Source organism: Solanum tuberosum, unplaced genomic scaffold, assembly GCF_000226075.1.
Source record: "Solanum tuberosum cultivar DM 1-3 516 R44 unplaced genomic scaffold, SolTub_3.0 scf00140, whole genome shotgun sequence".
Classification (NCBI taxonomy): Eukaryota; Viridiplantae; Streptophyta; class Magnoliopsida; order Solanales; family Solanaceae; genus Solanum; species Solanum tuberosum.
The window spans coordinates 1,439,104-1,466,382 of record NW_006239064.1 but is presented as its reverse complement, the minus strand read 5'-3'; the positions used below and the strand labels follow the sequence as shown (position 1 = coordinate 1,466,382).

The following is a 27,279-nucleotide window of genomic DNA, read 5'->3' as shown; positions in this document are numbered from 1 at the left end:
AAGTATTCCAAGACAAGGGAAACAAAGACATATAGCTGAGCATCAGTTACTTTCATCGGTAAAAGCTCTTCTAGTATTACTATTCTGTCAAAATAAACATAAATTGCCTCGAGTCATGCTCAAGTACATGCACAATCTGGTAAGGTAATACGAGCAATAAAACTATTATAAGATCCTCAAAACTATTAAAAGACACACACTACTATGTTGCAAGGACTCCCCAAAAGTGTTGTTGCAGATCGTCCAAAAATGCACAACTTTCGGAGGATGCGATACGCACCAAGTGACATACGGAGAAACATAGCATATAACTGACCTTAACAATGCACAAATTGAGACGTAGGTGTATAATTGTTGTTTTACGTTGCTTTGGTGCTTCTACATTACCTTGTCGGGACAAGAATGGTAGCTTTCTCCCCAACCACCATCAGACCTTTGTCTTTGTAACAGAAATTCAACGCCTTTACAAACAGATTATTAACCAGTGAAAGCAAAATAGAACTATGTTTATATTTTTTTTTAAGGCATAATACATAAATATGCATTTTAATTTGGCATCAGCTGACATCTATGCCCTTCAACTTTGAGTGTGCATAAATAGACACTTAAACTTGTATAAAATCAAACAAGTAGACACACACATCCTACGTGGCATAATACATGTAGGACGCCACACATTAGTTCGGGTGTATGTCATGCGAATTGCCACGTAGAATATGTGTGTACTTATTTAACTTTATACAAATTTACTACATACTCACCGCACTAAGGTCTGCTAAAACCAAGCTAAAAGAGCACGTTTATGTATTATGTCAATAAGTTAAACATAAAATTCTAAGAATTTGAAAAGAAAAGAAAAAGTCATTGTAGCATTAAATCATATACCTGGTGACAGTATATATACCGAAGAATTTCCTTTCGATGTTCAGCTGGGAATACTCATAACCTGAAACAATTTTGGCTTTAGTCCATCCATTTTGTCAAAAAGAATTTTACAAATCCAAATGAAAAAAACTTACGAGAGGTGGAAGGAAGAAGAGAGGACCGGCATTTTCAGCAGGCCAATGTCCATCAGTAGCCTGTAAAGCTGAGAAGAAATGGACAGCTCTACGCAATGCAATTGTAGCAATTTCATGGCTAATTTCTTCTCCTTCTTCTACTTTTACTGCTCCAATTCTCTGTTTGAAATTCTTCTCTCTTAGAAACTGCAACAATATTACTTCGTTTAAAAAATAATTACGTAAGAAATGGGAACAATTGAATTTTTATTTATTTTCTTAAATTTCGAAACAAGTTAAATTAATTATTTTTTTAATAAAAAGATTTATATTAATATCATTTCCTAGCTGAATCATTACATAAGAAATGGGAACAATTGAAATCCATAATTGAGGTATGATACTTACACTATTGGATATTTTGTAATAAATTGAAAATATACATTTGTTCATGAAAAAATATAACTATTATGAATAGTTCTATAATAAATATCCTCTAGAAGTAGTTAAAGAAAAATCGGTAAGTATATACAAGGGCTTTGTTGTATTAGGAAAAAAATTACTTATATTTTTCTTAATATGTATACGGGCAATATTTCTGTAAGAAAAGTTATACATTCCTTTTCTAATATAAGCATATATAAGTTATATATGAAATTCGAAAAATTAGACTTTGGAATACTTTAGGCGTAATTTTAACTTTCCACTCAATTAAAGCTATAACATATATAAGACACTCAATCTAGGTCTCGACTACATGTAAATCAATTTATTTTCCTTTTGTTTTCTTTCTCTTTTTTCAGATTCATATTAATTGTGTTCGTTGTCATGACTTTTCACAGAACATGTGATAATACAAACTTATGTGTGTTTTTAATAACTTTTATAACTTATAGATATCAATCACTTTCTAAAAATCAAATATTTGTCCCAAAATTTATAGCCTAACACATGGTAAAACTTCAACAAAAAATGACTTAACAAAAATATTTGAAAATTTGAGGTCAAACACTAGCTTACTATCACAAGACTCAAAAATCTATCTTGCAATAAAGAAAAAGAGAGAGAAAAATAAAGTTAGTTATTGACCTGCATTCTCCAAAGAAGATCACTATTGGGCTTAACTTTATAACTTTCCAAAAATGTTGACGGGCCTCTTCGATCTCGGCATGTTCTTCTATCATTCCAGCGTTTGGGTCGAACTCCCATGTTTGTCGTCCAACATAGTTATTTGTACTGTACATGTATGGACCATCTTGTCCTTTTGCAATCTTCAACTTCCACATTCTTAAATTCTTCTTTATTCACAAGGCTTACAATTTAGTGATATTAATAATGATCTCATATAATATATTATATAATATAGGTGTGAGTTCAAACTATCGAAGCGCTGAAGCTACAAAGTTACGATCGATGATCAGTTGAACATCCTTCGTCCTGGATTATATAGTCTATGCACACAAAAGTCAGAATCTTAAGTTTATGAATTTCATATCACTTTCTTTTCTTCTACTTACTGTATTCTTGATAAATTATTCATAAATATAGTACTCTTTTATCTCAATGTATATTTTAAATTTTAAGAGCCAAACAGTTTAAATTGAGCCAAAATTTCAAACATAAAATCTTTAAGTTTTTTTGAAATAACATATTAGGAAACTATGTAAAAAGAATTATAAATCACAAAAATTGAATATCTAAGATATATGAAAAAAATTATGATTAAATTTTTTAATTTAAATTTTAAAAGTTAAAATAGAAAAAGTAACAGATTCTTTTTGATACAAATAAAAATTTTGAGTAAAAATTATTTTATCATGCATGTAGATTGAAATTATTTGGGACAAGGGTCTGAAAAATATCCCAATTTTGATCAGATTTGTTGTTGCGATACTAAACTTTCATGAGGACCTATTACCTCCCTAGACTATTTAATACCGTATTTTTTACCCCCTGAACTATTTAATAATGTATTTTAAAGGTATATATGTGTACAATAGGTGTCCTGACATTTAATGTTCATTTCAAATATATATGTATTGCTTTAGTAGCAAACACGTGTCCAATAGGTGTCCTGACCATCTTTCTTCATTATTTTTTTATCTTCTACTAAAATAATGTTTGAATTATTTTAAAATAATATTTTAGCCAATCATACAGAAGAAATTAGACTTCTCCATATAGGTTGAGAGGGCACATAGAGCAATGATCAATCCAAATCCTTCCAATCAGGACACTAATGATAATAATCACATATTAGTTGACAGAATTAATCAGTTGTCATTTTTATATGATTTAAGATGGCTATTATCTTACGAACTAACTTTTGAAATAGAGAATAAGACATGATAATCACCTTATGAGCTAACTCAATATTGGCCCCTAAGTTATGAGTCTACCCTCTAAATGTAGGTCTGTGTATCGGAAATGCTATAGACTCAAATTGGTTGATGGAAAGAATTATCGTTTATTCATATCATCATATAATTTTAGAAAATTTTCATTGCATGAACTAGCTTAGTTGTGAGCCCAAAGTCCATTTTCTTAAACACTAACAATATAGTTAGGTAAACACAACCTAAAATATCCTAGGTGGCCAATTATAAACCAATATAACTTGACTTTTGAGAACTGTGCCTACCACAAACTTTCTACTAGATATGGTTGTAGACTGTAAATTGCGGACAAAATCTTTCCAAATTTTGCTATAATAGAAGTTACAAAAGGGTGGAGGTAGGCCGAAGAAAAATATGAGTGGGAGGTGATTAGAAGGGACACATCACAACCTCAACTTATTGAGGATATTACTCTATATAAGAAGGTATGGCAGACGATGATTATGATAGAAGGCTAGTATGTAGTGAACTGATATCGCACTTCATGTGTGAGAAGGCAGAGGGCTAACCTCCTCTTTGTTTCTCCTTTATACTAATATTATTTAGTAATCACATAGTTTATTTGTCCTTCAGTGTTTATTACTATCTATTGTTTATGAATTTTTCCATCTTATTTTCTAATAACCATGCTTCAAATTCTTTTTCTTTCTTTTGAGTCAAGTGTCTATCTGGAATAGTCTATCTATCTCTACGAGGTAGTTATAAAGACTATGTATACTCTATCCTCCCTAGATACTTCATGTAGATTTCACTAGATATGTTATTGTAGACATATATGTATCAACTTAAGTCAAGGATCTGTTGATCAAAACAACCTTTTTATACCTGCTAAATATATAAAGAGAAGGTCGGCATATATCCTCCTCCAAACTCATTTATAGAACTATACTGATATATTGTTGTTGTTGTATATCTCAACTTTTATTGGCGCATAAATCTTGTGAACTCGTTTTTAAAACTAATTTCCAACATAAATTAATACACATAGTCAGATAATATATATTTAGTTGTTTTTAATGGTACTAGGACATTTTTGCGGTATTCAGCCAAACCCCACAATGGAAATATATTTCTATATGCTGCATAGTGCAACATGCAATTCTTCATGACAGCTCCAGTTATTTCCTACATATATTTATGAAGTGAAACACAGTCAGATAAAAGGAATATTTTGATAAAACTGATTTTAGCAATCTCTCTTCTTTTAGAAAGGGCTTGTTTCTTTATTGTAACTAATCAAGGAAAAAAGTTCAAACACGTCATCGAACTTCCAGAAATGGCTCAGTCATGCCATATGGGCATATGTTAATAGTTGGGCTTATTTATGTCATCATTGTGACAAAAAGTCCACATTCGCGCCACTCTTCACTGAAAGTTCCACGACATATTTGAGCTTTTCTCCACTAATCAATATCAATCAAATATGACCAGTTTGTTTGAGTCGACTAAATGAATCATCTATGTTTGCTTCGTTTATTTCCAGTCTATTTCATTCCAATACGTAACAACTTGTTCTTTTAACAGTCGAAGAATCTTCTCCTTTGTTTTACTTGTAATTTACTGAGTAATTACCTGTTGTGGGAAGTCACCATCTTCCATCTGAGAATTAATCAAAAGCCTTGCCGCACGGTGGAGGGGTCTTGGATCTCTATCAACCTGTCCAAGTAGGAGAGTTGATAAAGAACTCTTTTAAAGAAAAAATTTACAATGATTGCGGAAGAAATTACAGCATTTACTAATGGCAAATTAAAATACATAAACAGAGTGCATATTTAGCCACCTCAACTTGGTCTCAACCGGAAACTAAACACTCCAATTCGTGTTCATTGTGACTCATGGACACCAGACACTGACGTGGCACATAAATTTTGGAGGTGTCTAGATGATCATTTGTAAGTTGAAGTGTTCAACTGACACAATGGAACGAGTTGAAGTGCCTAGATGTGCACTCACAAAGTTGTAGTGCTTACTTGTCAGTTGAGAGTCGAGTTTTGAGTGTCTGTTTATGTATTATGTCTTTTACTAATAGTAACAAGGAATTAATTAAGCTGGCCAGAGTGAATCAATCCCATCAATGCCCATGCAGTTTGTACAAGATTTGAGTGTTCTGTTTCAAGCTCTCTATATAACTGTTTGAAAAAATACAAAGCTAAGTCACAGTTATCTTTTCCAGTCATCTTTGTACTTCATCCTCTTCTTTAAGGGTAAAAATGCATGTCAATAGAAAACTTGACTTAAATTATTCAGAATTGGAATGAAACGGTACCAAATGGAGTAGGATGCATGTGCAAAGTTCATATAACCTACTATGTTGCGTGGACTCTCCAAAAATGTTGTTGCAGATCGTCCAAAAATGTACAACTTTTGGAGGATCCGACATGCACCAAGTGACATTCTGAGAAACATAACATATAACTGACCTTAAAAATGCACAAATTGAGACATTGGTGTAGTTATTGTTCTTTTACGTTACCTTGTCAGGACAAGAATGGTAGCTTTCTCCCCAACCACCATCAAACCTTTGTCTTCGTAACAGAAATTCAACGCTTTTACGAACAGCTGCAGAGTTGCTGTAAGTCTTGCCTGCTGCAGCAAGCCCTCCAAGAGCAAACCAGGAAGCATATGTGAAGCACACACCCCAGCAACCATACCTGTTGACATAATTAATCATATCATATGTATTGATAGAGCAGAAAGTTCAAAGACTCACAAGAGAAATATCATATACCATGAACCATCAGGCTTCTGTACATCTTCAACATATTTAACAGCATTATCAATGAAATTATCAACCTCTGTGGTTCGGTGTCCAGGGTATAGCTTCTTAAAATGAACAAGTGCTTGTATTGATGAGCCAGTGCACTCAACATACCTGGATTGACATGTAATCAGTGTGAAGCTGTAAAATGGAGTCTAACAATGGGGAAAAGGCTTACGGGACATAGAGAAACTAGAGAAAAATCTTACACATGCTCAATGACGACGTCCTCAAAAATTTCAGTAGGATTGAGCAACTGGAATATAACAGAACAAGAAAGTTAAATGTTCAGGGTTTGGATGACTATAGAAGAAGTTGACTGTTGTTAACAACCATTAAATGAAGCAAATAGATAAAATTCCTACATTGTGAATCTCAAACTAAAACAATTATTTTACTTACCTCCAATTACTATGAGGCACCTGCAGGCTCCCAGGCTGTTAAACCGCCATTTTTGCTCTGCAATTTTATTTAAAATGGATCTCAATATAACTAGAAATGAGCCAAATGACGAGTGACTAAATTTAGAAAAGATGAATTTATAACACAGGTAGTCATGTATTGGATTCTCTATTCGGTGCAAGATATAAGTTTATCTTGGAAATTTTGTACAAGACATGTACATTTCTCATTTTTTTACCTGTAAGGAAAGAATAACGTTCACCGAGTCATACAGTCGTGCAGGTTCGATTGCCTCACCAACTAATTCAGAAGGCATTGTAGAGAAGAGAAGGCAGCACTAGAGAAACAGAATTAACAAGTTATCAGGCAAATCTACTAGCATTATCATCTTACTACTTTTCAGTAATCACAAGAAGTTTGAATCTTATTGCATATAATAGTTAGATACCCTTAATGCTTCGGCAGTGGTATCAGATGCTTGCCATCCATAATCTTGGTCTGAAAAAGTCCACGATCCTTTTGAGATATGCCGATACATCCCTCTAAAATCACCAGAAGGATTGTCCTTCACCTAGCAAGAAGTCACTTATATTAATAAGGTCCATATTTTGAAAGAGCAGCTATGCTCATGATTTAACATCCAACCTGAGATTTGTTTATGAAGTCGTGTCCTTTTCTAAGAGTATCTGATATCTCGTCATTCATCTCACTGGCCAATAGTGCTTGAATAGCAAAACTAGTATCCCATGCTTGGCTACCGATATTCTGCAATTCAACAACAAAACTCCCCAATTTCGGTCACTATTGTTTGCATCACTTCACAATAGGAAAAGGAGCTAGCTTTTTATTTTGCAAACATGTATTAAGTGTAAAAGAGATCCTATTTCTTAAATCACTGTGGCTTGTGGAATAGTATAATGTCCTTGCTTACAGATAATACTTTATATCTACCAACCTGCATTTTCATTCCATCTTCAGCTACCCATAAATAATCTGGAACCCGAGCAAGATGTTTTTTGAAATAACTGCCATTTGGATCCTCAACCCAACAAGCAAGCATACACAATACCTACACCATCCACATGTAACATAAGTGTCAAACGATCGAAGTTGTTAAGAAAATGCAGGTATTTTGTAATCTATCAAAAAATGAATAAGTTGCCATACTTTATTAACACATTGAATGGTGATGTATCGGCTATTCTCGTCTTCATAATGTATATGTTTCATGGTAACTTCAAGAGCTTTATTTCTCAGCTTGTTGAAAGGCCAATGAGTCAATAGAGGCTCGGAAAATAAGTAGAGACTGTCCCACATCAAATCCTGAACCAGTGGATGAGGGTAATAGAGATCCTCCTGCAGCAACAAGTTTGTGTTTGATCATTTGTACAAAATAGTATGATATCTATACTAATAACTTCAACACTGAGGACTCATTTGATCGGTAGACAAAGTTTTAGAGGGAGAAACTATATTGAAAATTATGTCGAGATTATTTTTCTAATATCAGTAATCAAACGACCCTTGATAGTCATACCTTTGCACATAAATGGCGTAATCTTTTCCAGTTGATTTCATTGTATGGTTGATCATATAACTCTTCCCTCAATTGCAAAATGAGAGGTGTGATTGGACCAACAAATCTCTTACCATAGAGATAAGACATTGGCATGTAGACCATTCGACTGTAACACCACGTTTTTGCTGCATTTAAATTAAGAGTCAAAATACTTGGAAGATCAATATATCAACACTAATAGAGAATGGAAACAACCAGAAAACATTGCATAGAAAATCCTTAAAATTAATATTTACAACAAAATGAACTGACAATTTTAGGACGTGTATGCGTAAGCAATAAAAAAAATTGGCCTACCTGGATGCATGGGAAGAAAAGAAGGAAGAATCCAAAACTCAGGAGGCATTGGATTGGTTCCTAACCACTTAAAAGCTCCAAGAATCTGAATGAAAAGAAGGAAGATTTGTCAGCAACAAGAAAATATTAACATGACACTACAAGGTTTAGTTTTTGACAAAGGAGTGATATAATTTAACGAGTGTAACACTTGCCTCTATAGCAGTTATTGCAGTTATCATGTTGTATTTACACTTTTTATCTGCATTAGTAGTTTCAATTCAGTTGCTTTACTTGTAAATGATTATTGTACTTGTATGGCTGGGTTAGTTTCTGGCTCCTAGTTTTATACTAGAAGAGCTTGTGAATCCTGTGATACACCTGTACCGAGTGAAATATCCTTAAGGATAGTGTCTTTCGCAGAATCAGGTCATCTAAATGATAACGTCAATTAACCAACCATCCACAATAAGTGCAGAGGAATGTATGTAGTAAATAACCAATAAGTTCAACAAGCCTAATGTTTTCGACACTAGAATTTAAGCAAACTAATACTAAATTTTGAACCTATAAATTCAAAAATGTGGTGTTCAATGATAAGAACCTAAACGTTGAATCCATCAAACTCAAACAGATTAATAAACATTACACATTGATAGTGTAAAAATTTTGTACACTACCAATGTATATAACTTAAATCCTACTATAGTATATATTCTTCTAAAAAGTTATTAAGGTAACTAATCATACCGAGAGCCGTGTTTTCCCCCAAGAAGGAATTGCAGTAACGCTACCATGATCAAGAATCCATTTCCTTGCTCTAGCACATGCGTTGCTTTCGCCACCGTCTGGTCCTTCTCCAAGGATCCTCATGCAAATGTAACTCAGAGCTGTACAAAACATTGTACTATGACCTTCTATATGCAACCCCCATCCACCATCTTCATTCTGAATAATACAGAATACCATCAATAATTCAGAGCTTTTATTTGCACTAATAGAGTCTATTGTCTAAAGTAAAAGAAAATGGACAAATACCTATGTAGCCCCTCAAACTTAGCACGTTTAGTTGTTCTATTTAAAACTTTGTTAAAAAAAATTGTAATCATTGTGAATTTCATAGTGTTTTCTTTGGTTGATATTTTAGTTGATGAATGAGATTTACGACCGGTAATTTGTAGTTGAATATGGCATTTGAACTTTAGAGATTATTAACCAGTGAAAGCAAAATAGAACTATGTATATATTTTTTTAAGGCATAATACATAAATATGCATTTTAACTTGGTATCAGCTGACATTTATGCCCTCCAACTTTGAGTATGCACAAATAGACACTTAAACTTGTATAAAATCAAACAAGTAGACACACATACTATGTAGCATAATACATGTAGGACGCCACACATTAGTTCGGTGTATGTCATGCGAATTGCCACGTAGAATGTGTATGTACTTATTCAACTTTATACAAATTTAACTACATACTCGCGCACACCCAAAGTTGGAGGGCACTAAGGTCAGCTAAAACCAAGCTAAAAGAGCACGTTTATGTATTATACCAGTAAGTTAAACATAAATCATTGTGGCATTAAATCATATACCTGGTGACAGTATATATACCGAAGAATTTCCTTTAGATGTTCAGCGGGGAATACAGTATTAAGATGGCCAGTGATATACATACACATAACCTGAAACAATTTTGGCTTTAGTCCATCCATTTTGTCAAAAAGAATTTTACAAATCCAAATGAAAACAACTTACGAGAGGTGGAAGAAAGAAGAGAGGTCCGGCATTTTCAGCAGGCCAATGTCCATCAGTAGCCTGTAAAGCTGAGAAGAAATGGACAGCTCTACGCAATGCAATTGTAGCAATTTCATGGCTAACTTCTTCTCCTTCTTCTACTTTTACTGCTCCAATTCTCTGTTTGAAATTCTTCTCTCTTAGAAACTGCACAGATATTACTTCATTTAGTTTCAAAAAGAATGATATCACAATAATTTAGGACCGCAACATGAAATTTTTATTTATTTTCTTGAATTTCGAATCAAGTCAAATCAATTTAAAAAAAAAAGAAAAAAATAGTTTTATCATCATTTCCTAGCTGAAATATTATCATCACATAAGAAAGGGGAACAATTGAAATCCATAATTGAGGATTTGAGGTATGATATTTAAACTATTGGATATTTTGTAATAAATTGTACATATACATCTGTTCATGAAAAAATATAACTATTATAAATAGTTCTATAATAAATATTCCCTAGAAGTAGTCAAAGAAAAATCTGTAAGTATATACAAGGGCTTTGTTGTATCAGAAAAATTGCTTATATTTTTCTTAATATGTATACGGGCAATATTTCTGTAAAAAAAGTTATACATTCTTTTTTCTAATATAAACATATATAAGTTAGATATGAAATGCGAAAAATTAGACTTTGGAATATTTTAGGTGTATATTTTAACTTTCCATTCAGTTAAAGCTATAACATATACAAGACACTCAATCTAGGTCTCGACTACATGTAAATCAATTTATTTTCCTTTTGTTTTCTTTCTCTTTTTTGAAATTCATATTAGTTGTGTTCGTTGTCATGATTTTTCATGGAACATGTGATAATACAAACTTATAGGTGTTTTTAATACTCCCTCCGTCCCATTTTATGTGGCACCATTTCCTTTTTAGTCCGTCCCAAAAAGAATGTCACCTTACCATAATTAAAAATAATTTAACTTTAGAATACCCCTTTTATCCTTAATGAAATGATTTTCAACCACACCAATATCTAAGAATTATTTTAGACCACAAGTTTCAAAAAGTCTTCATTTTTTCTTAAATACCGTGCCAAATCAAATGATGCCACATAAAATGGGACGGAGGGAGTAATTTTTATAACTAATAGATATAAATCATTTTTAAAAAATCAAATATTTGTCTCAAAATTTATGGCCTAACACATGGTAAAACTTCAACAAAAAATGACTTACCAAAAATATTTAAAAATTTGTGGTCAAACGGTAACATACTATTACAAGACTCAAAAATCTATCTTGCAATAAAGAAAAAGAGAGAAAAATAAAGATAGTTATAAACCTGCATTCTCCAAAGAAGATCATTATTGGGCTTAACTTTGTAACGATTATTCCAAAAATGTTGGCGGGCCTTTTCGATCTCGACCTGTTCTTCTATCGTTCCAGTATTTGGGTCGAACTCCCATATTTGACGTCCAACATAGTTATTTGTACTGTACAAGTATGGATCATCTTGTCCTTTTGCAATCTTCAACTTCCACATCCTTAAATTCTTCTTTATTCACGAGGCCTACAATTTAATGATATTAATTAGGATCTCATATAATCTATTGTATAATATAGGTGTGAGTTCAAACTATCGAAGGGTAGAAGCTACAAAGTTATGATTGATGATCAGTTGAACATTCTTCGTCCAAGATTATATAATATATGCAGACAAAAGTCATAAATTTTAGTTTATGAATTTTGTATCACTTTCTTTTCTTCTACTTACTGTGTTCTTGATAAATTATTCATAAAATTACTCTTCTATCTCAATATATATATTAAATTTTGAGAGTCAAGCAGATTTAAATTTAACCAAAATTTCAAACATAAAATCTTTAAGTTTTCTGAAATAAAATTTACATATTTGAAAACTACGTAAAAAGTACTATAAATCACAATAATTGAATATTTAAGATATATGTAAAAAAAAATTATGATTAAATTTTTTAATTTTAATTTTAAAAATTAAAAAATACCACATAAATTAAAATAGAAAAAGTAACAGATTCTTTTTAATACAAATACATATTTTGAGTCAAAATTATTAAATTAAATCCTGCATGTAGATTAAAATTATTTTTCACATTTCTCACTTTTTCATCAAATCATCAAAAGGTTTCAATAAAGTTTCATGCAAAGTAAAGATAAAGTGATCACAAAAACATTATTATTTTTTAATTAAAAAATAATAATACATAGAGAGAGATAGAAAACTCACCAAGTTTGGTAGACTGAAAGAGAGGAAATTATAATGGAATTGGAAAAAAAAAAAGAGTTATATACTCAACTATTAATACTCTCTCTTATATAGAAACAAAAAACAATAAAAGCCCACAGTTAGGAGCTTCAACTGTATTATTAATGGCGAAGTTAAATTTTTTATTATTATTTTGGGTCCGTGCTCAGCATAGGTATTATCCTCACTAAATATATAATAAAGTAATTAGTTTATAATATAAATAGTTATATTTTTATTCATATATAAAAAATAGTCAAAGATCATAAAAACATATACAGTATTAATTATATTATATGATATACTTTTAAAAAGCTGAATATAGTTTAATTATACATGAAAACTGAAGTAGATAGTTTGACTATACATAAAGTATACACTGACTATTCAACTGTGACCGACCCAAAATCTCTTTTAAACAGTCTCAAATTTAGATATGAAATCCTCTTGATATTTCAACTTTTTAATATATAATTGGGAAAACTGTACATAATGGCAAACTATTAATTCAATTAAATGGTATAATCACACTTTGATTTAATTGTGTCCTGTAGCAAACTGTTTGCCAGCGCCTCTCTCCCTCAAACTCTCGCTCGCCACTCTCCTCTCTCGCTCACTCCCTCCATGCTCGCCTCTCTCGCTTTATACAACAAAATTGTATAAATTGCGTTTCTGTTTTGTATAAAGCGAGAGAAAATTGTATATACACATGCAAATACATATATATTCGTCCTATACACTTATAATTATACTATAAAAATATTCCTTTGCCCAGTTCTCTTTTGCCTTTCTCCCTTTCTCGTTTTATACAACAGAATTGTATAAATTGCGTTTCTGTTTGTATAAAGCGAGAGAAAATTGTATATACACATGCAAATACATATATATTCGTCCTATACACTTATAATTATACAATAAAAATATTCCCCTGCCCAGTTTATGCTTGTATAATGTATAATTTATGTTTGTCAACGATTTATACAAACGAGAGGCTAACAACAATTTATACAAATGACCTGCCAGCGAAATTATACAAATCTGAAGAGGAGCCAACGAATTATACAATTGCTTCTTTTTGTATATATGTATAACGAAATAGACAGCTTTCAATTGTATATGTATAGCGAATTATACATATATATGTTTGCTATGGAGCGCAATTATGCAAACTTTGCTATAACATACAAATATGATTTTTTTGTTTGCTATATGTGAAAGTTACTCTTCATTATTTGACCCCACTTGTTTCATGAGCCAAATTTCAAATTTAACAATTTTTAGTTTTTGCCTTTTAAGATTTGTCAATTGTGTAAATAGAGTCGAAAGTTGAAGACCACCAATTTTCAAGATTCAATTGTATATGTATAACAAATTATACATGTATATGTTTGCTATGGAGCGCAATTATGCAAACTTTGTTATAGCATACAAATATGATTTTTTTGTTTGTTATATGTGAAAGTTGCTCTATATAATTTGCTCGAAACTATTCACATTTGCAATAAGTCATTTTTTATATATAAAAAAAACACGGTTAAAAGCTTCAAATGTATTATTAATAGTGAAATTAAATTTTTTATTAATATTTGGGTCAATACTCAGCATAGGCACTACCCCCTGTTGGAATGTATGTGTCCACTAGTCTAGATGGGACCAGGTCCTCAGCATAGTTACAATAACAGAAAATAAACAAAGTGCTGAAAGTAAAGATTGCACAACAACTTTACGTGGAAACCTCCTTGCTCAAGGGAGTAAAACCACGACCTGGCCTGCCAGGACTTTTCAAACTTCTTTCACTAATCTTCTTCAAGCAAAAGCAAAAGCAAGTTTACAAACTGAGATTAGCCTGCTAATCCCAACTCTAAGCAATACTTCCTATTACTTAGATGAGCCAGAGCAGATACCACACTGCCCACTAAGCTACCTAACTCTAGATAACTTAGACTTCAACAAAGCAATGCATCCATTGCCCACTATACTAACCCTCACTGATTAATATAGACTTTAACCGTAAGACACAAAGTTAACTCTAACAATGTTCTTACAAAGATTCAAACAACACTTTGAAACGTTTCTAACAAGAGTGAAATGAATCCTACAAGTTAAGCTCAATACAAACAATCAAGAACAACAGCAGGTACGGAAAACACTTCTTCTGTTGATCAGGTCCTTGCTGTATGTGTTCTTGTGCTTGAGTTCTTCCTTGAAGATGGCTTTCTTCTTTTTAGTCTTGTGAGTTTTTGCTTGCCAAATCTTGAGTTTTTGTTTTGTTGGAAGAGACTATATTAAAATGAACACAAACTCTTTAGGACCACCCATTGGCTGAGAGTCTGCCTCTCTGGAAGGACGTGCACCTACCACATCAGAAGTGGCAGCTTTTCTGACAGCTGTCGTGTCATCCTTTCACATCGCAGTCTTGCAGGGACCAGGTCCCTTGCAAACTTCTCTTAGTAAGTTCTTGAGAATACGTGCTGGCTCTCTCCTTTTTGAGTGAATGAATTAGTTTGTTGTTTTTCCTTGGATATATTTAGACATGAAAAGTTATTATCCAATGAACAAGCAACCTCGTCGCTTCTAATTGGTGGAGTACTCTGCAGCTTCACCAACCTTCTGACGTAGACAACTTTCCAGATGTACAACACTTTGACCACTAGACGAGTATTCATACTCCTAAGTTATGATGACTGGGGAATTTTCATATTCTTCATAAAAATAAAAATAAAGTGAAAATTACAAAAATATACTAGTTAAGACTTTAATTAACAATATATACACGTACTTATTTTTAATTACAAATGAAGTTTCTAAATTACAAACATAGCATATTTAACTAATTTTCGTTTTTAATTATTTATTTATTTTCGATTTTAGTATATTATTTTTTGGGGATTCTGTGCCTATTTTTGGGGGATGATTATCATGTATTAAATTTATCTCACCAATTAATGGTTATTACTTAATTTTTCAAATATTTTTTTTATCTTTTCACCTCTTCAGTTTTCCAAGAAATTGTTACTTCCTATGCAGTTTTATTTTCTTGAAAAATTTAAAACTTCTTCCTTCCATGTTCTTCTTTGTTCTTCTTCTCTCTTTAAATTATATTCATCTGAATTTCACCATTGTTATCTTTTACCTTTAAAATTTTTAAACGTGAAAGTTGCTCAATAGATGTTGGAACAGTGCTAGCTATCATATAGACTAAGAATCAAAAGGTTCACGTAAAAAAATCAAGATACTTCAATGAATACAAATCATAAACCAATTAAAATCTTTGATCCAGTTTCTTTCAACAGTATCGTAAGGATAGGAATACACATGGAGGTTTAAATTCCGCAATTTTGATAGTATCGTAAGGATAGGATTACACACCAACCTTACAACGATAATTAAACCAATATCATAATAGATAATATCTTTTGAATACTACACCAATATTAGAGAAATCATAATTTTCTATTATTAAAATTTACAATTATTTCATAACCATTTACATAAATAGATTTGTGCATAAAAAAGACAAGTTAATATCAAAAACTCGCAAGCATGAATGTTTATATCTTTCAATACACCAATAATATGATTCATCCTACCAACATAAAACTAAAAGTTTCAACTACATAATGTTTTAAGTCAAAATAAAATAAAAACAACACACTACTGTTAAACTTGATCCGCAAATTTGGGGCAAGTCTTCTTGTTATGCCCGGGTGTACCACATTTACTACAAGTGACTTTACTTTTCTTGCATTTTCCTTCATTGAATCCCTTCTTACGATCATTATTTGGTGGTCTGCCTGGTTGCTTTCTTGCAATTGGTGGTAACATTAACCGCTTCCTTCATTGGTTGCTTTCTTGCAATTGGTGTTTGCATCATACATCACTCCTTCAATATTGTAATCCACTTAATTTTCTGTAAAATTGTAAATTATTAATCAATTTCCAAAATTAGCAGAATGGTGTTCCTAAAGTAATTAAATTACACCAAATCATCTACACCATCTCAACTAACAACTACACATAATAATTTACCATCACAAATCAATAAGCTTTATAACCAAATTAAAAATTCTTCAATTTTGTTAGCTATACCAAATCAGGCAACTTATGACACCAATAAATGTACCAAAATATTTACTGCTAATCATGTTGGTATTCAAAACGGTTGAAGAGACATAATATAAATTAGTGGTCTAGACAAACATTTTCACCAAATCAGTTACCAAAATATATACCATAATTTCGTTGTATAAACGTCAATTTAACATTTCTTCAATTTGTTATCTATACCAAGTCAGACAATAAAATATACCAATAGATGTACCAAAATAATAACTTGCGGTTGATTTTTCTACAAGGTCTACAAGATACTAATTACACCAAATCACATACCATAAATAATTTGAGAATTATGGTATAAAATTTGTTATCTATACCAACTCAGACAATTAAATACACCAATAGATGTACCAGAATACTAACCTGAAGTTGTTCATTGTATAATGTCTAAAAAAATACCAATAACAACATATCACACACCAAAACAAATTATTGAATTATGGTGTTTATATAAGAAATGCAACATACCAAGAACATTTTGACAAAATCAGTTACCAAAAAACATACCATAGTTTCATTGTATTTAATCAACACAAAACAAATTTCATAATACAACAAAGTTGTGACCTATGGTGTTTATAAAAACACAATAAATAATATCTCTTACACCAAACTATCTACACTATTAATACCACATAATAATCTATCATCACTTGCACGAAAAAAGAAGAAGATGATAATGGTATTTCTAAAAACATACTACATAATACCAGTAAACCACATCATATCCACCATGTTCACTATCAATTAAACATAATAACATACTAAAAACGATTAATAGTTTTTATTGTTTATTAAAGAAATAAATCCAGCCAATCGTTGCACCAGGCTATTACCCAAACCATATCAATTTTATACTAAACCAAAATAACATACAATTGAAACCAACGACTAATTAAAACGACTAAATACAGATTATGAGGGAAAAAAAACCAAATCAATCGTTAGTTGTTCAAATACCTGATGCGTCCCATCGCCCGTTGTGCTGTATTAGAGTTGAAAATTTATTGGTATCCATGTTTGAATAGTAAATCAGCGTAGAAAGAGAGTTTTATATTTGTTAAAGACCTTATTTCATGGGAGAGAATATATAACAAATCTGAGTAAATCAAGGATGGTAAAATAATTGGAGAAAATCAAGGAATATGTGATAAGTGTGGCTAACTATTTCTACGTTTTAAAAAATATATATAAATTCTAGTTTTGAAAAAAACTATTGCTACATAAGTGGAAAAAAAAGTATTGCTATATAGTAGTAATTAAGGTACTTAAGTTGTATACTTAAGTTTTTTGCCCAAAATAAAAGATTATATAAGAACGTAAAAAACTAACAACATAAGAAGCTTTAAGAAATTATACTAAAAATGTAAAAATTCGTAAGACATAATGCCTTAAGAAAAACATTTAAGAAGAACAACATAGTTGCATACATAATAGAAAACCAACAATTATTCTTATAATTTTATTCCCAGTTAGATGATCAGTTCTTCAATCAATATTCTCATAAAAGTCTCCAGCTTTTAGATGAGTAATATTTGGGAGGCCTTCAAAGTCATCATCTTTATAAGCAAGATTTGTATCAATATCATCATATTTATTTGAGGGAGCTGCTTCATTATTATCATTCTAAAAGGTCAAGTGTGCCTCTACATTAGTATTTTTTCTTATGAGAGAGGCTTGATAAAGTTTTACAAAATGATCAGGTGTGCGACATTCACGTGCCCAATGACCTTTCATACCACATCAGTGACAAATATTGATTCTACCTCGAGAAGGATTATTTTGAGAAATTTTGTTATTCTCATGTTTATTTCCACCATAGTGACGATAATTATTTCGTCCTCTACCACGGCCACGACCACGGCCACGTCCACAAGAATTATTTTCTCTTGATTCAAATTGATTATATGTTGCTACAACATTCGCTTCAGGGAATGGAGGAGACTCAGTGGGATGGGATTCATGAATTTTCATCAACAAAGTATTATTCTGCTCGGCCACAACTAGGCATGTAATTAATTCAGAATATTTCCTAAACCCCTTTTCACGATATTGTTATTGTAACAACACATTTGAAGCGTGAAAAGTGGAAATGTTTTCTCAAGTAAGTCATCATCAGTGATAGTATTCCACATAATTTTAATATGGAACTTACTTTATGAATAACAGAATTATACTCGGTTACAATTTTAAAATCTTGAAATCGAAGGTGTATCCACTCATATCGAGCTTTTGGAAACACCGTAAGTTTTAGGTGGTCATATCAATCCTTAAAATTAATCCATAATTCAAGAGGGTCTTTCACAATTAAATATTCAGTTTTTACTCCCTCATGAAGATGATGTCGGAGAAAAATCATGGCCTTCACTTTATCCTGACTTGATGTTTTATTTTCTTGTTTAATAGTATCACCAAGACCTTTAGCGTCAAGGTGAATTTCAGCATCAAGGACCCATGACAAATAATTCTTTTCGGTAATATCAAGTGCCACAAACTCAAACTTTGATAAGTTTGACATGATGAACAATGTAATAGAAATTTAATTTATCCAAAGAAAATTAGAGCTTCGTGATACTAAAGTAAAAAAAGAAAGGAAGAGAAAGAAGAAGAGAAGTAGTTTTCTTCTCAAAGGGATATCTATTTCCATTACAATGTAATGCCCCTTTTATAGGGTGAAATTACTTGGAGAGATGAATAAGCTACAGTAAATGTGGGTCTCTATGAGCATCCACTTGTTTAAAACAATGATCGCATTCTTATATTTTGACCCTAAACTCGAGATCCGACCCTAACCCCGATTTGAAACCCAACCCAAATTTGGGAACTGAGATCCAACCACGACTTGAGACCAAGCTCCGACTTTGACCCAAAATTGGAGATCCGACCTTGACTCAAGAGTCGGGACCCGAGAACCAACCCCAATCCAGGATCGAATTCGACCCCGATCCTAGACTCGACCTCATCTTGGGACTAGACTCCTAGGACTCTTACCCATAGAAAATATCAAGTAAAGATCTAGTAATAAATCTAAATTAAAGAAAATCTATAAAATGGGCTAGAATTATGCTAAATATTTAAAATAGGATATCCTTGATTACACAAATTATGCATATATGCCAAATATTTAACAACTTAGGCAATGATTTTGGACACTGTTACATAACTTACATTAACACAAGAAACAATAAACTACATTGTTCATTTCTTAAGACATAATATAATATATATTTAGTTGTGTACTAATGGTACTTGGACATTTTTGCAGTATTCAGCCAAACCCCACAATGGAAATATATTTTTATATGCTGCATAGTGCAACATGCAATTCTTCATGACAACTCCAGTTATTTCCTGCACATATTTATGAAGTCAAATAAGTGCAATATTTTGATAAAACTGGGTTTAGCAATCTCTGTTCTTTGAGAAATTGTTTTGCCAGTTTGAAAGGGATTGTTTCTTTATATTAACTAATCAAGGAAAGAAGTTAAAACATGTCATCGGACTTTCAGAAATGGCTCGGTCATGCCATATGTTAATAGTTGGGCTATTTATGTCATCACCGTGACAACAATCCACATTTGTGTCACTCTTTACTGAAAGTTCAATGGCATATTTGAACTTTTTTTCCATTAATCAAATATCATTCAAATATGACCAGATTGTTTAAAGTTGACCATATGAATCATCTATATTCGCTTTGTTTCACTACAGTCAATTTCGTTCCAGTACTTTAACAGCTTGTTCTTTTAGCGATCAAAGAATCTTCTCCTTTGTTTAACTTGTAATTTACAGAGTAATTACCTGTTGTGGGAAGTCACCATCTTCCATTTGAGAATTAATCAAAAGCCTAGCCGCACAGTGGAGGGGTCTTGGATCTCTATCAACCTGTCCAAAGGAAAGTTGGTAAAGAACTCTTATAAAGAAAAGTTTTAATCTGATTTTGTTATAAATTACAGCATTTACTAATGGCATGATACATAAACAAACTTTCAAACTTGGCTTCAACCGACAAGTAAGCACTCCAACTTTGAAAGGTCACATCTAGACACCTCAACTTGGTCTCAACTGGAAACTAAACACTCCAACTCGTCTTCGTTGTGTCTCGTGGCACATAAATTTTGAAGGTGTCTAGATGATAATTTTGTAAGTTGAAGTGTTCAACTGACACAGTGGAAACGAGTTGAAGTGCCTAGATGTGCACTCTCAAAGTTGTAGTGCTTAATTGTCAATTGAGAGCAAGTTTGAGTGATGTTTATGTATTATGCTTTTACTAATAGTAACAAGGAATTAACCTGGCCAGAGTGAATCAATCCCATCAATGCCCATGCAGTTTGTACAAGATTTGAGTGTTCTGTTTCAAGCTCTCTATATACCTGTTTGATCAAATACAAAGCTAAGTCACAGTTATCTTTTCCAGATATCTTTATACTTCATCCTATTCTTTAAGGGTAAAAATGCATGTCAATAGAAAACTTAAGATTTAAAATATTCAGTATTGGAATGAAACGGTTCCAAATGGAGTAGGATGCATGTGCAGAGTTCATATAACCTACTATGTTGCATGGACTCTCCAAAAATGTTGTTGCAGATCTTCCAAAAATGCACAACTTTTGGAGGATCCAACTTGCACCAAGTGACGTTCTGAGAAACATAGCATATAATTGACCTTAACAATGCACAAATTGGGACGTAGGTGTAGTTATTGTTGTTTTACGTAGCTTTTGTGCTTTTACATTACCTTGTCAGGACAAGAATGATAGCTTTCTCCCCAACCACCATCAGACCTTTGTCTTAGTAACAGAAATTCAACGCCTTTTCGAACAGCCGCAGAGTTGCTGTAACTCTTGCCTGCTGCAGCAAGCCCTCCAAGAGCAAACCAGGAAGCATATGTAAAGCACACACCCCAGGAACCATACCTGTTGACATGATAATCGTGTCATATGTATCGACAGAGCAGAGAGTTCAAGGACTCGCAAGAAAAATATCATATACCATGAACCATCAGGCTTCTGTACATCATCAAGATATTTAACAGCATTATCAATGAAATTGTCAATCTCTGTGGTCCGGTGTCCAGGGTATAGCTTTTTAAACAGAACTAGTGCTTGGATTGATGCGCCAGTGCACTCAACATACCTAGATTAACATGTAATCAGTGTGAAGCTGTTGTTAGAATAGGAATAGTTTATAGTCTCCTACTTGGTAAGGGATTGTATTATAGTGTCTATAAATAGGGTTTTGACAGAATCTTACTCATGCTCAATGACAATGTCCGCAAAAAGTTCAGTAGGATTGAGCAACTGTCAGTGAATATAACAAAACAAGAAAGTTACATATTCAGGTTCTGGATGACTATAGAAGAAGTTGAATGTTGTTAACAACCTTGAAATGAAGCAGATAGATAAAATTCCTATATTGTGAATCTCAAACTAAAACAATTATTTACTTACCTCCAAATACTGTGAGGCCCCTGCTGGCTCCCAAGCTGCTAAACCCCCATTTTTGCTCTGCAATTTTATTAAATGGATCTCAATATTGCTAGAAATGTGCCAAATGATGAGTGACTAAATTCAGACAATATGAATTTATAACATAGGTAGCCATGTATTGGACTATTCGAGGTAAGATATAGGTTTCTCTTGGAATTTTTGTACAAGCAGCAGACAACTTCAGATTGAATGACCAGTGATTTTAGGACACATTAATCAGTTTTTACCTGGAAAGTAAGAATAACATCCACTGAGTCATACAGTCGTGCAGGTTCGATTGCCTCACCAACTAATTCTGAAGGCATTGTAGAGAAGAAAAGGCAGCACTAGAGAAACAAAATTAAGAAGATATCAGGCAATCTACTAGCATTATCATCTTGCTACTTTTCAGTAATTACAAGAAGTTGGAATCTTATTTTATTGAATCGATAGTTACCTTTAATGCTTCGGCAGTGGAATCAGATACTTGCCATCCATGATCTTGATCTGAAAAAGTCCACGATCCTTTTGAGATATGTCGATACATCCCTTTAAAATCACCAGAAGGATTGTCCTTCACCTAGCAACAAAGTCACTTACATTAATAAGGTCCACATTTTGAAAGAGCTGTTATACTCATGATTTAAACATCCAACCTGCGATGTTTTTATGAAGTCATGTCCTTTTCTCAGAGTATCTAATATCTCATCATTCATCTCACTGGCCAATAATGCTTGAATAGCAAAACTAGTATCCCATGCTTGACTACCGAAACTCTGCAATTCAACGACAAATACTCACCTATTTCAGTAAGAATTGTTTGCATCATTTCAGAATAGGAAAAGGGGCTAGTTTTTTATTTTACAAACACGTGTTTAAGTGTAAAACAGATGTTATTTCTTAACTCCTTGTGGTTTGTGAAATAGTATGTTTTCCTTGATTACAAAGGATAATTCATATATACCAACCTGCATTTTCATTCCATCTTCAGCTACCCATAAATAATCTGGGATCCTAGCGAGATGTTTTTTGAAATAATCGCCATTGGGATCCTCAACCCAACAAGCAAGCATACACAATACCTACACCATCCATGTGTTACAGAAGTGTCAGAGGATTGAAGTCGTTAAGAAAATGCAAGTATTTTGTAATTTGTCCAAAATGAATAAGTTGTCGTACTTTATTAACACATCCAATGGTGATGTATCGGCTATTCTCGTCTTCATAATGTATATGTTTCATGGTAACTTCAAGAGCTTTATTTCTCAGCTTGTTGAAAGGCCAACGAGTCAATAGAGGCTCGGTGCATATGTTGAGACTGTCCCACATCAAATCTTGAACCCATGGATGAGGGTAATAGAGATCCTCCTAGCGCAACAAGTTTGTGTTTGAGCATTTGTACAAAATAGTATGATATCTATACTAACTTGAACACCGAGGACTCATTTGGTCCGTATACAAATTTATAGAGGATAAATAATATTGAATATTTATTTCTAATCTCAATAATCAAATGACCCTTGATAGTCATACCTTTGCACATAAATGGCGTACTCTTTTCCAGTTAATTTCATCGTATGGTTGATTATATAACTCAACCCTCAATTGCAAAATGAGAGGTGTGATTGGACCAATAAATCTCTTCCCATAGAGATAAGACATTGGCATGTAAACCATTCGACAGTAACACCACATTTTTGCTGCATTTAGATTAAGAGTCAAAATACTTGGTAGATCAATATATGGACACCAATAGAGAACAACATCAACCAGAAATAATTGCATAGAAAAATCTTTAAAACTAATATCTACAATAAAATGAACTGAGAATTTTAGGATGTTTATGTGTAAGCAATAACAAATATTGATCAACCTGGATTCATAGGAAGAAAAGATGGAAGAATCCAAAACTCAGGGGGGATTGGATTGGTTCCTAACCACTCAAAAGCTCCAAGAATCTGAATGACAAGAAGGAAGATTTATCAGCAACAAGAAGGCACTAAATCTTTAGTAGTATAAGAGAAACTCGTTAAATTATCAGCAACAAGAAGGACAAGTTAGAGGGCATATTTATGTATTATGCCAATAATTTAACAAGTTTCTCTTGTACTACAAAAGATAAGAAAGAGCTTTTGCAAAATCAGGTCACCTAAATGATCACAACTAACTGTCCACAATAAGTGCAGTGATAAGAACCTAAAGGTTGAATCCACTAACCATCCACAATAAGTGCAGTAATAAGAACCTAAAGGTTGAATCCACTATTTCGCTATTGAGGTGGGAGGTTGGGACTTCCAAAGGACCATAACAAACACCACGATCCGGTCGAACACTGTTGCACCGGTGTTGCCATTTATGGCATGGCGGACACAGAGGGTGGTGGTTGGCTCTTATACCACTGTTACAACCTTAGGAAAATCAACCCCAAAAGCTAGCTATTGAGATGGGAGAGCCTAAGAGTCCAAGGCTATATAAACCCTGCATCAGCACCTTGTAGTACCAATGAGGGAATTGCGATGGACCATAACACCTGCTCCAACAGATTAATACATACTGATAGTATAAAAATTGTGTACACTACCAGTGTATATAACCTATATCCTACTATAATATAGAGTCTTCTAAAAAGTTATTAAGGTAACTAATCATACCGAGAGCCAAGTTTTCCCCCATGAAGGAATTGCAGTGACACTACCATGATCAAGAATCCATTTCCTTGCTCTAGCACAAGCATTGTTTTTGCCACCATCTGGTCCTTCTCCAAGGATCCTCATGCATATGTAACTCAGAGTTGTACAGAACATAGTACTATGACCTTCTATGTGCAAACCCCATCCACCATCTTCATTCTGAATAAAACAGAATTTCATCAGTAATTCAGAACTTTTATTTGCACTAGTATATTCATTGTGACATTCTATCATATACCTGGTGACAGTATATATACCGAAGAATTTCCTTCCGATGTTCAGCTGGAAATACAGTATTAAGATGCCCAGTGATATACATACACATAACCTTGAAACAGTTTTGGTTTTAGCACATCCAATTTGTGAAAAGAATTTTACAAATACAAATGAAAAAAACTTACGAGAGGTGGAAGAAAGAAGAGAGGTCCGGCATTTTCAGCAGGCCAATGTCCATCAGTAGCCTGTAAAGCTGAGAAGAAATGGACAGCTCTACGCAATGCAATTGTAGCAATTTCATGGCTAATTTCTTTTCCTTCTTCTACTTTTACTGCTCCAATTCTCTGTTTGAAATTCTTCTCTCTTAGAAACTGCACCAATATTACTTGTTTAAAAAAGAATGACATAAAGAAATGGGAACAATTAAATTTTTATTTATTTTCTTAAATTTTGAAACAAATTAAATTAATTATTTTTTTAATAAAAAGATTTATATTAATATCATTTCCTAGCTGAATCATCACATAAGAAATGGGAACAATTGAAATCCATGGTTGAGGTATGATACTTAAATTATTGGATATTTTGTAATAAATTGAAAATATAGATCTATTTGTTCCTGAAAAAATAAAATTATTATAAATAGTTCTATAATAAATATCCTCTAGAAGTAGTTAAAGAAAAATCGGTAAGTATATACAAGGGCTTTGTTGTATTAGGAAAAAAATTACTTATATTTTTCTTAATATGTATACGGACAATATTTCTGTGAGAAAAGTTATACATTCCTTTTTCTAATATAAACATATATAAGTTAGATATGAAATTTGAAAAATTAGACTTTGGAATACTTTAGGCATAATTTTAACTTTCCACTTTATTAAAGCTATATATAACATATATAAGACACTCAATTTAGGTCTTGATTACATGTAAATCAATTTATTTTCCTTTTGTTTTCTTTCTCTTTTTTCAGATTCAGATTCATATTAATTGTGTTCGTTGTCATGACTTTTCACGGAACATGTGATAATACAAACGTATGCGTGTTTTTAATAATTTATAACTTATAGATATCAATCATTTTTTTAAAATCAAATATTTGTCCCAAAATTTATAGCCTAACACATGGTAAAACTTCAACAAAAAATGACTTACCAAAAATATTTGGAAATTTGTGGTCAAACGCTAGCTTACTATCACAAGACTCAAAAATCTATCTTGCAATAAAGAAAAAGAGAGAAAAATAAAGATAGTCATAAACCTGCATTCTCCAAAGAAGATCACTATTGGGCTTAACTTTGTAACGATTATTCCAAAAATGTTGGCGGGCCTCTTCGATCTCGGCATGTTCTTCTTTCATTCCAGCATTTGGGTCGAACTCCCATGTTTGACGTCCAACATAGTTATTTGTACTGTACAAGTATGGATCATCTTGTCCTTTTGCAATCTTCAACTTCCACATCCTTAAATTCTTCTATATTCACGAGGCTTACAATTTAATGATATTAATTAGGATCTCATATAATATATTGTATAATATAGGTGTGAGTTCAAACTATCGAAGGGCTGAAGCTACAAAGTTACGATTGATGATCAGTTGAACATTCTTCGTCCAAGATTATATAATATATGTAGACAAAAGTCATAAATTTTAGTTTATGAACTTCGTATCACTTTCTTTTCTTCTACTTACTGTGTTCTTGATAAATTATTCATAAAATTACTCTTCTATCTCAATATATATATTAAATTTTGAGAGTCAAGCAGATTTAAATTTAACCAAAATTTCAAACATAAAATCTTTAAGTTTTCTGAAATAAAATTTACATATTTGGAAACTACGTAAAAAGTACTATAAATCACAATAATTGAATATTTAAGATATATGTAAAAAAAATTATGATTAAATTTTTTAATTTAAATTTTAAAAATTAAAAAATACCACATAAATTAAAATAAAAAAAGTAACAGATTCTTTTTAATACAAATACAAATACAAATACAAATTTTTAGTCAAAATTATTAAATTAAATCCTGCATGTAGATTAAAATTATTTTTCACATTTCTCGCTTTTTCATCAAATCATCAAAAGGCTTCAATAAAGTTTCATGCAAAGTAAAGATAAAGAGATCACAAAAACATTAATTATTTTTTAATGGGAAAAGGGTCAAAAATACCCCTCAACTTTGGTTTATTGTTTGACTACGCCCTCGCCGTTAAAATGAAGTTATTTTTACCCCTCCCGTTACTAATTTCACCAAATTTACCCCTCAATTGGATGGAAAACCCAAATCAATTAAAATTACCCAATTTCAATTAAATAACCCAATTTTTT

At 32.2% G+C, this 27,279-nt stretch overlaps 2 protein-coding genes and 1 long non-coding RNA gene across 3 annotated transcripts in view; all 3 read right to left on the bottom strand.

Moving 5' to 3' along the window:
• Window positions 1-935: 935 nt before the first annotated feature.
• On the bottom strand, window positions 936-2,130 carry LOC102582760 (uncharacterized). The gene is made up of 3 exons (XR_367612.2): window positions 2,088-2,130; window positions 1,020-1,205; window positions 936-946 (listed from the first exon to the last, which is right to left on the bottom strand). It is a non-coding gene; the product is annotated as an uncharacterized lncRNA (long non-coding RNA).
• Window positions 2,131-4,349: 2,219 nt separating this feature from the next.
• LOC102593690 (beta-amyrin synthase-like) overlaps window positions 4,350-27,279 on the bottom strand; it is a 25,080-nt gene continuing 2,150 nt past the window's right edge. Inside the window, exons 2-19 of the mRNA XM_015310744.1 lie at window positions 26,205-26,417; window positions 25,126-25,311; window positions 24,963-25,052; window positions 24,686-24,883; window positions 23,908-23,992; window positions 23,568-23,734; window positions 23,214-23,402; window positions 23,003-23,116; window positions 22,691-22,810; window positions 22,492-22,614; window positions 22,283-22,381; window positions 22,017-22,073; window positions 21,820-21,866; window positions 21,559-21,702; window positions 21,305-21,482; window positions 20,859-20,939; window positions 4,967-5,050; window positions 4,350-4,519 (exon numbers count right to left, since the gene is read on the bottom strand). Of these exons, the coding sequence (XP_015166230.1) occupies window positions 4,370-4,519; window positions 4,967-5,050; window positions 20,859-20,939; window positions 21,305-21,482; window positions 21,559-21,702; window positions 21,820-21,866; window positions 22,017-22,073; window positions 22,283-22,381; window positions 22,492-22,614; window positions 22,691-22,810; window positions 23,003-23,116; window positions 23,214-23,402; window positions 23,568-23,734; window positions 23,908-23,992; window positions 24,686-24,883; window positions 24,963-25,052; window positions 25,126-25,311; window positions 26,205-26,417 (2,325 nt within the window). The 3' untranslated portion in view covers window positions 4,350-4,369. The remainder of the gene's footprint in view (window positions 4,520-4,966; window positions 5,051-20,858; window positions 20,940-21,304; window positions 21,483-21,558; window positions 21,703-21,819; window positions 21,867-22,016; window positions 22,074-22,282; window positions 22,382-22,491; window positions 22,615-22,690; window positions 22,811-23,002; window positions 23,117-23,213; window positions 23,403-23,567; window positions 23,735-23,907; window positions 23,993-24,685; window positions 24,884-24,962; window positions 25,053-25,125; window positions 25,312-26,204; window positions 26,418-27,279) is intronic.
• Window positions 5,236-11,709, bottom strand: LOC102593367 (beta-amyrin synthase-like). Its single transcript, XM_015310709.1, is given in 16 exon segments — window positions 5,236-5,523; window positions 5,868-6,045; window positions 6,123-6,266; window positions 6,362-6,408; window positions 6,555-6,611; window positions 6,793-6,891; window positions 7,003-7,125; window positions 7,200-7,319; window positions 7,510-7,623; window positions 7,722-7,910; window positions 8,092-8,258; window positions 8,431-8,515; window positions 9,160-9,357; window positions 10,013-10,102; window positions 10,176-10,361; window positions 11,509-11,709. Coding segments are annotated over 16 exon segments (2,088 nt in total). The 3' UTR covers window positions 5,236-5,433.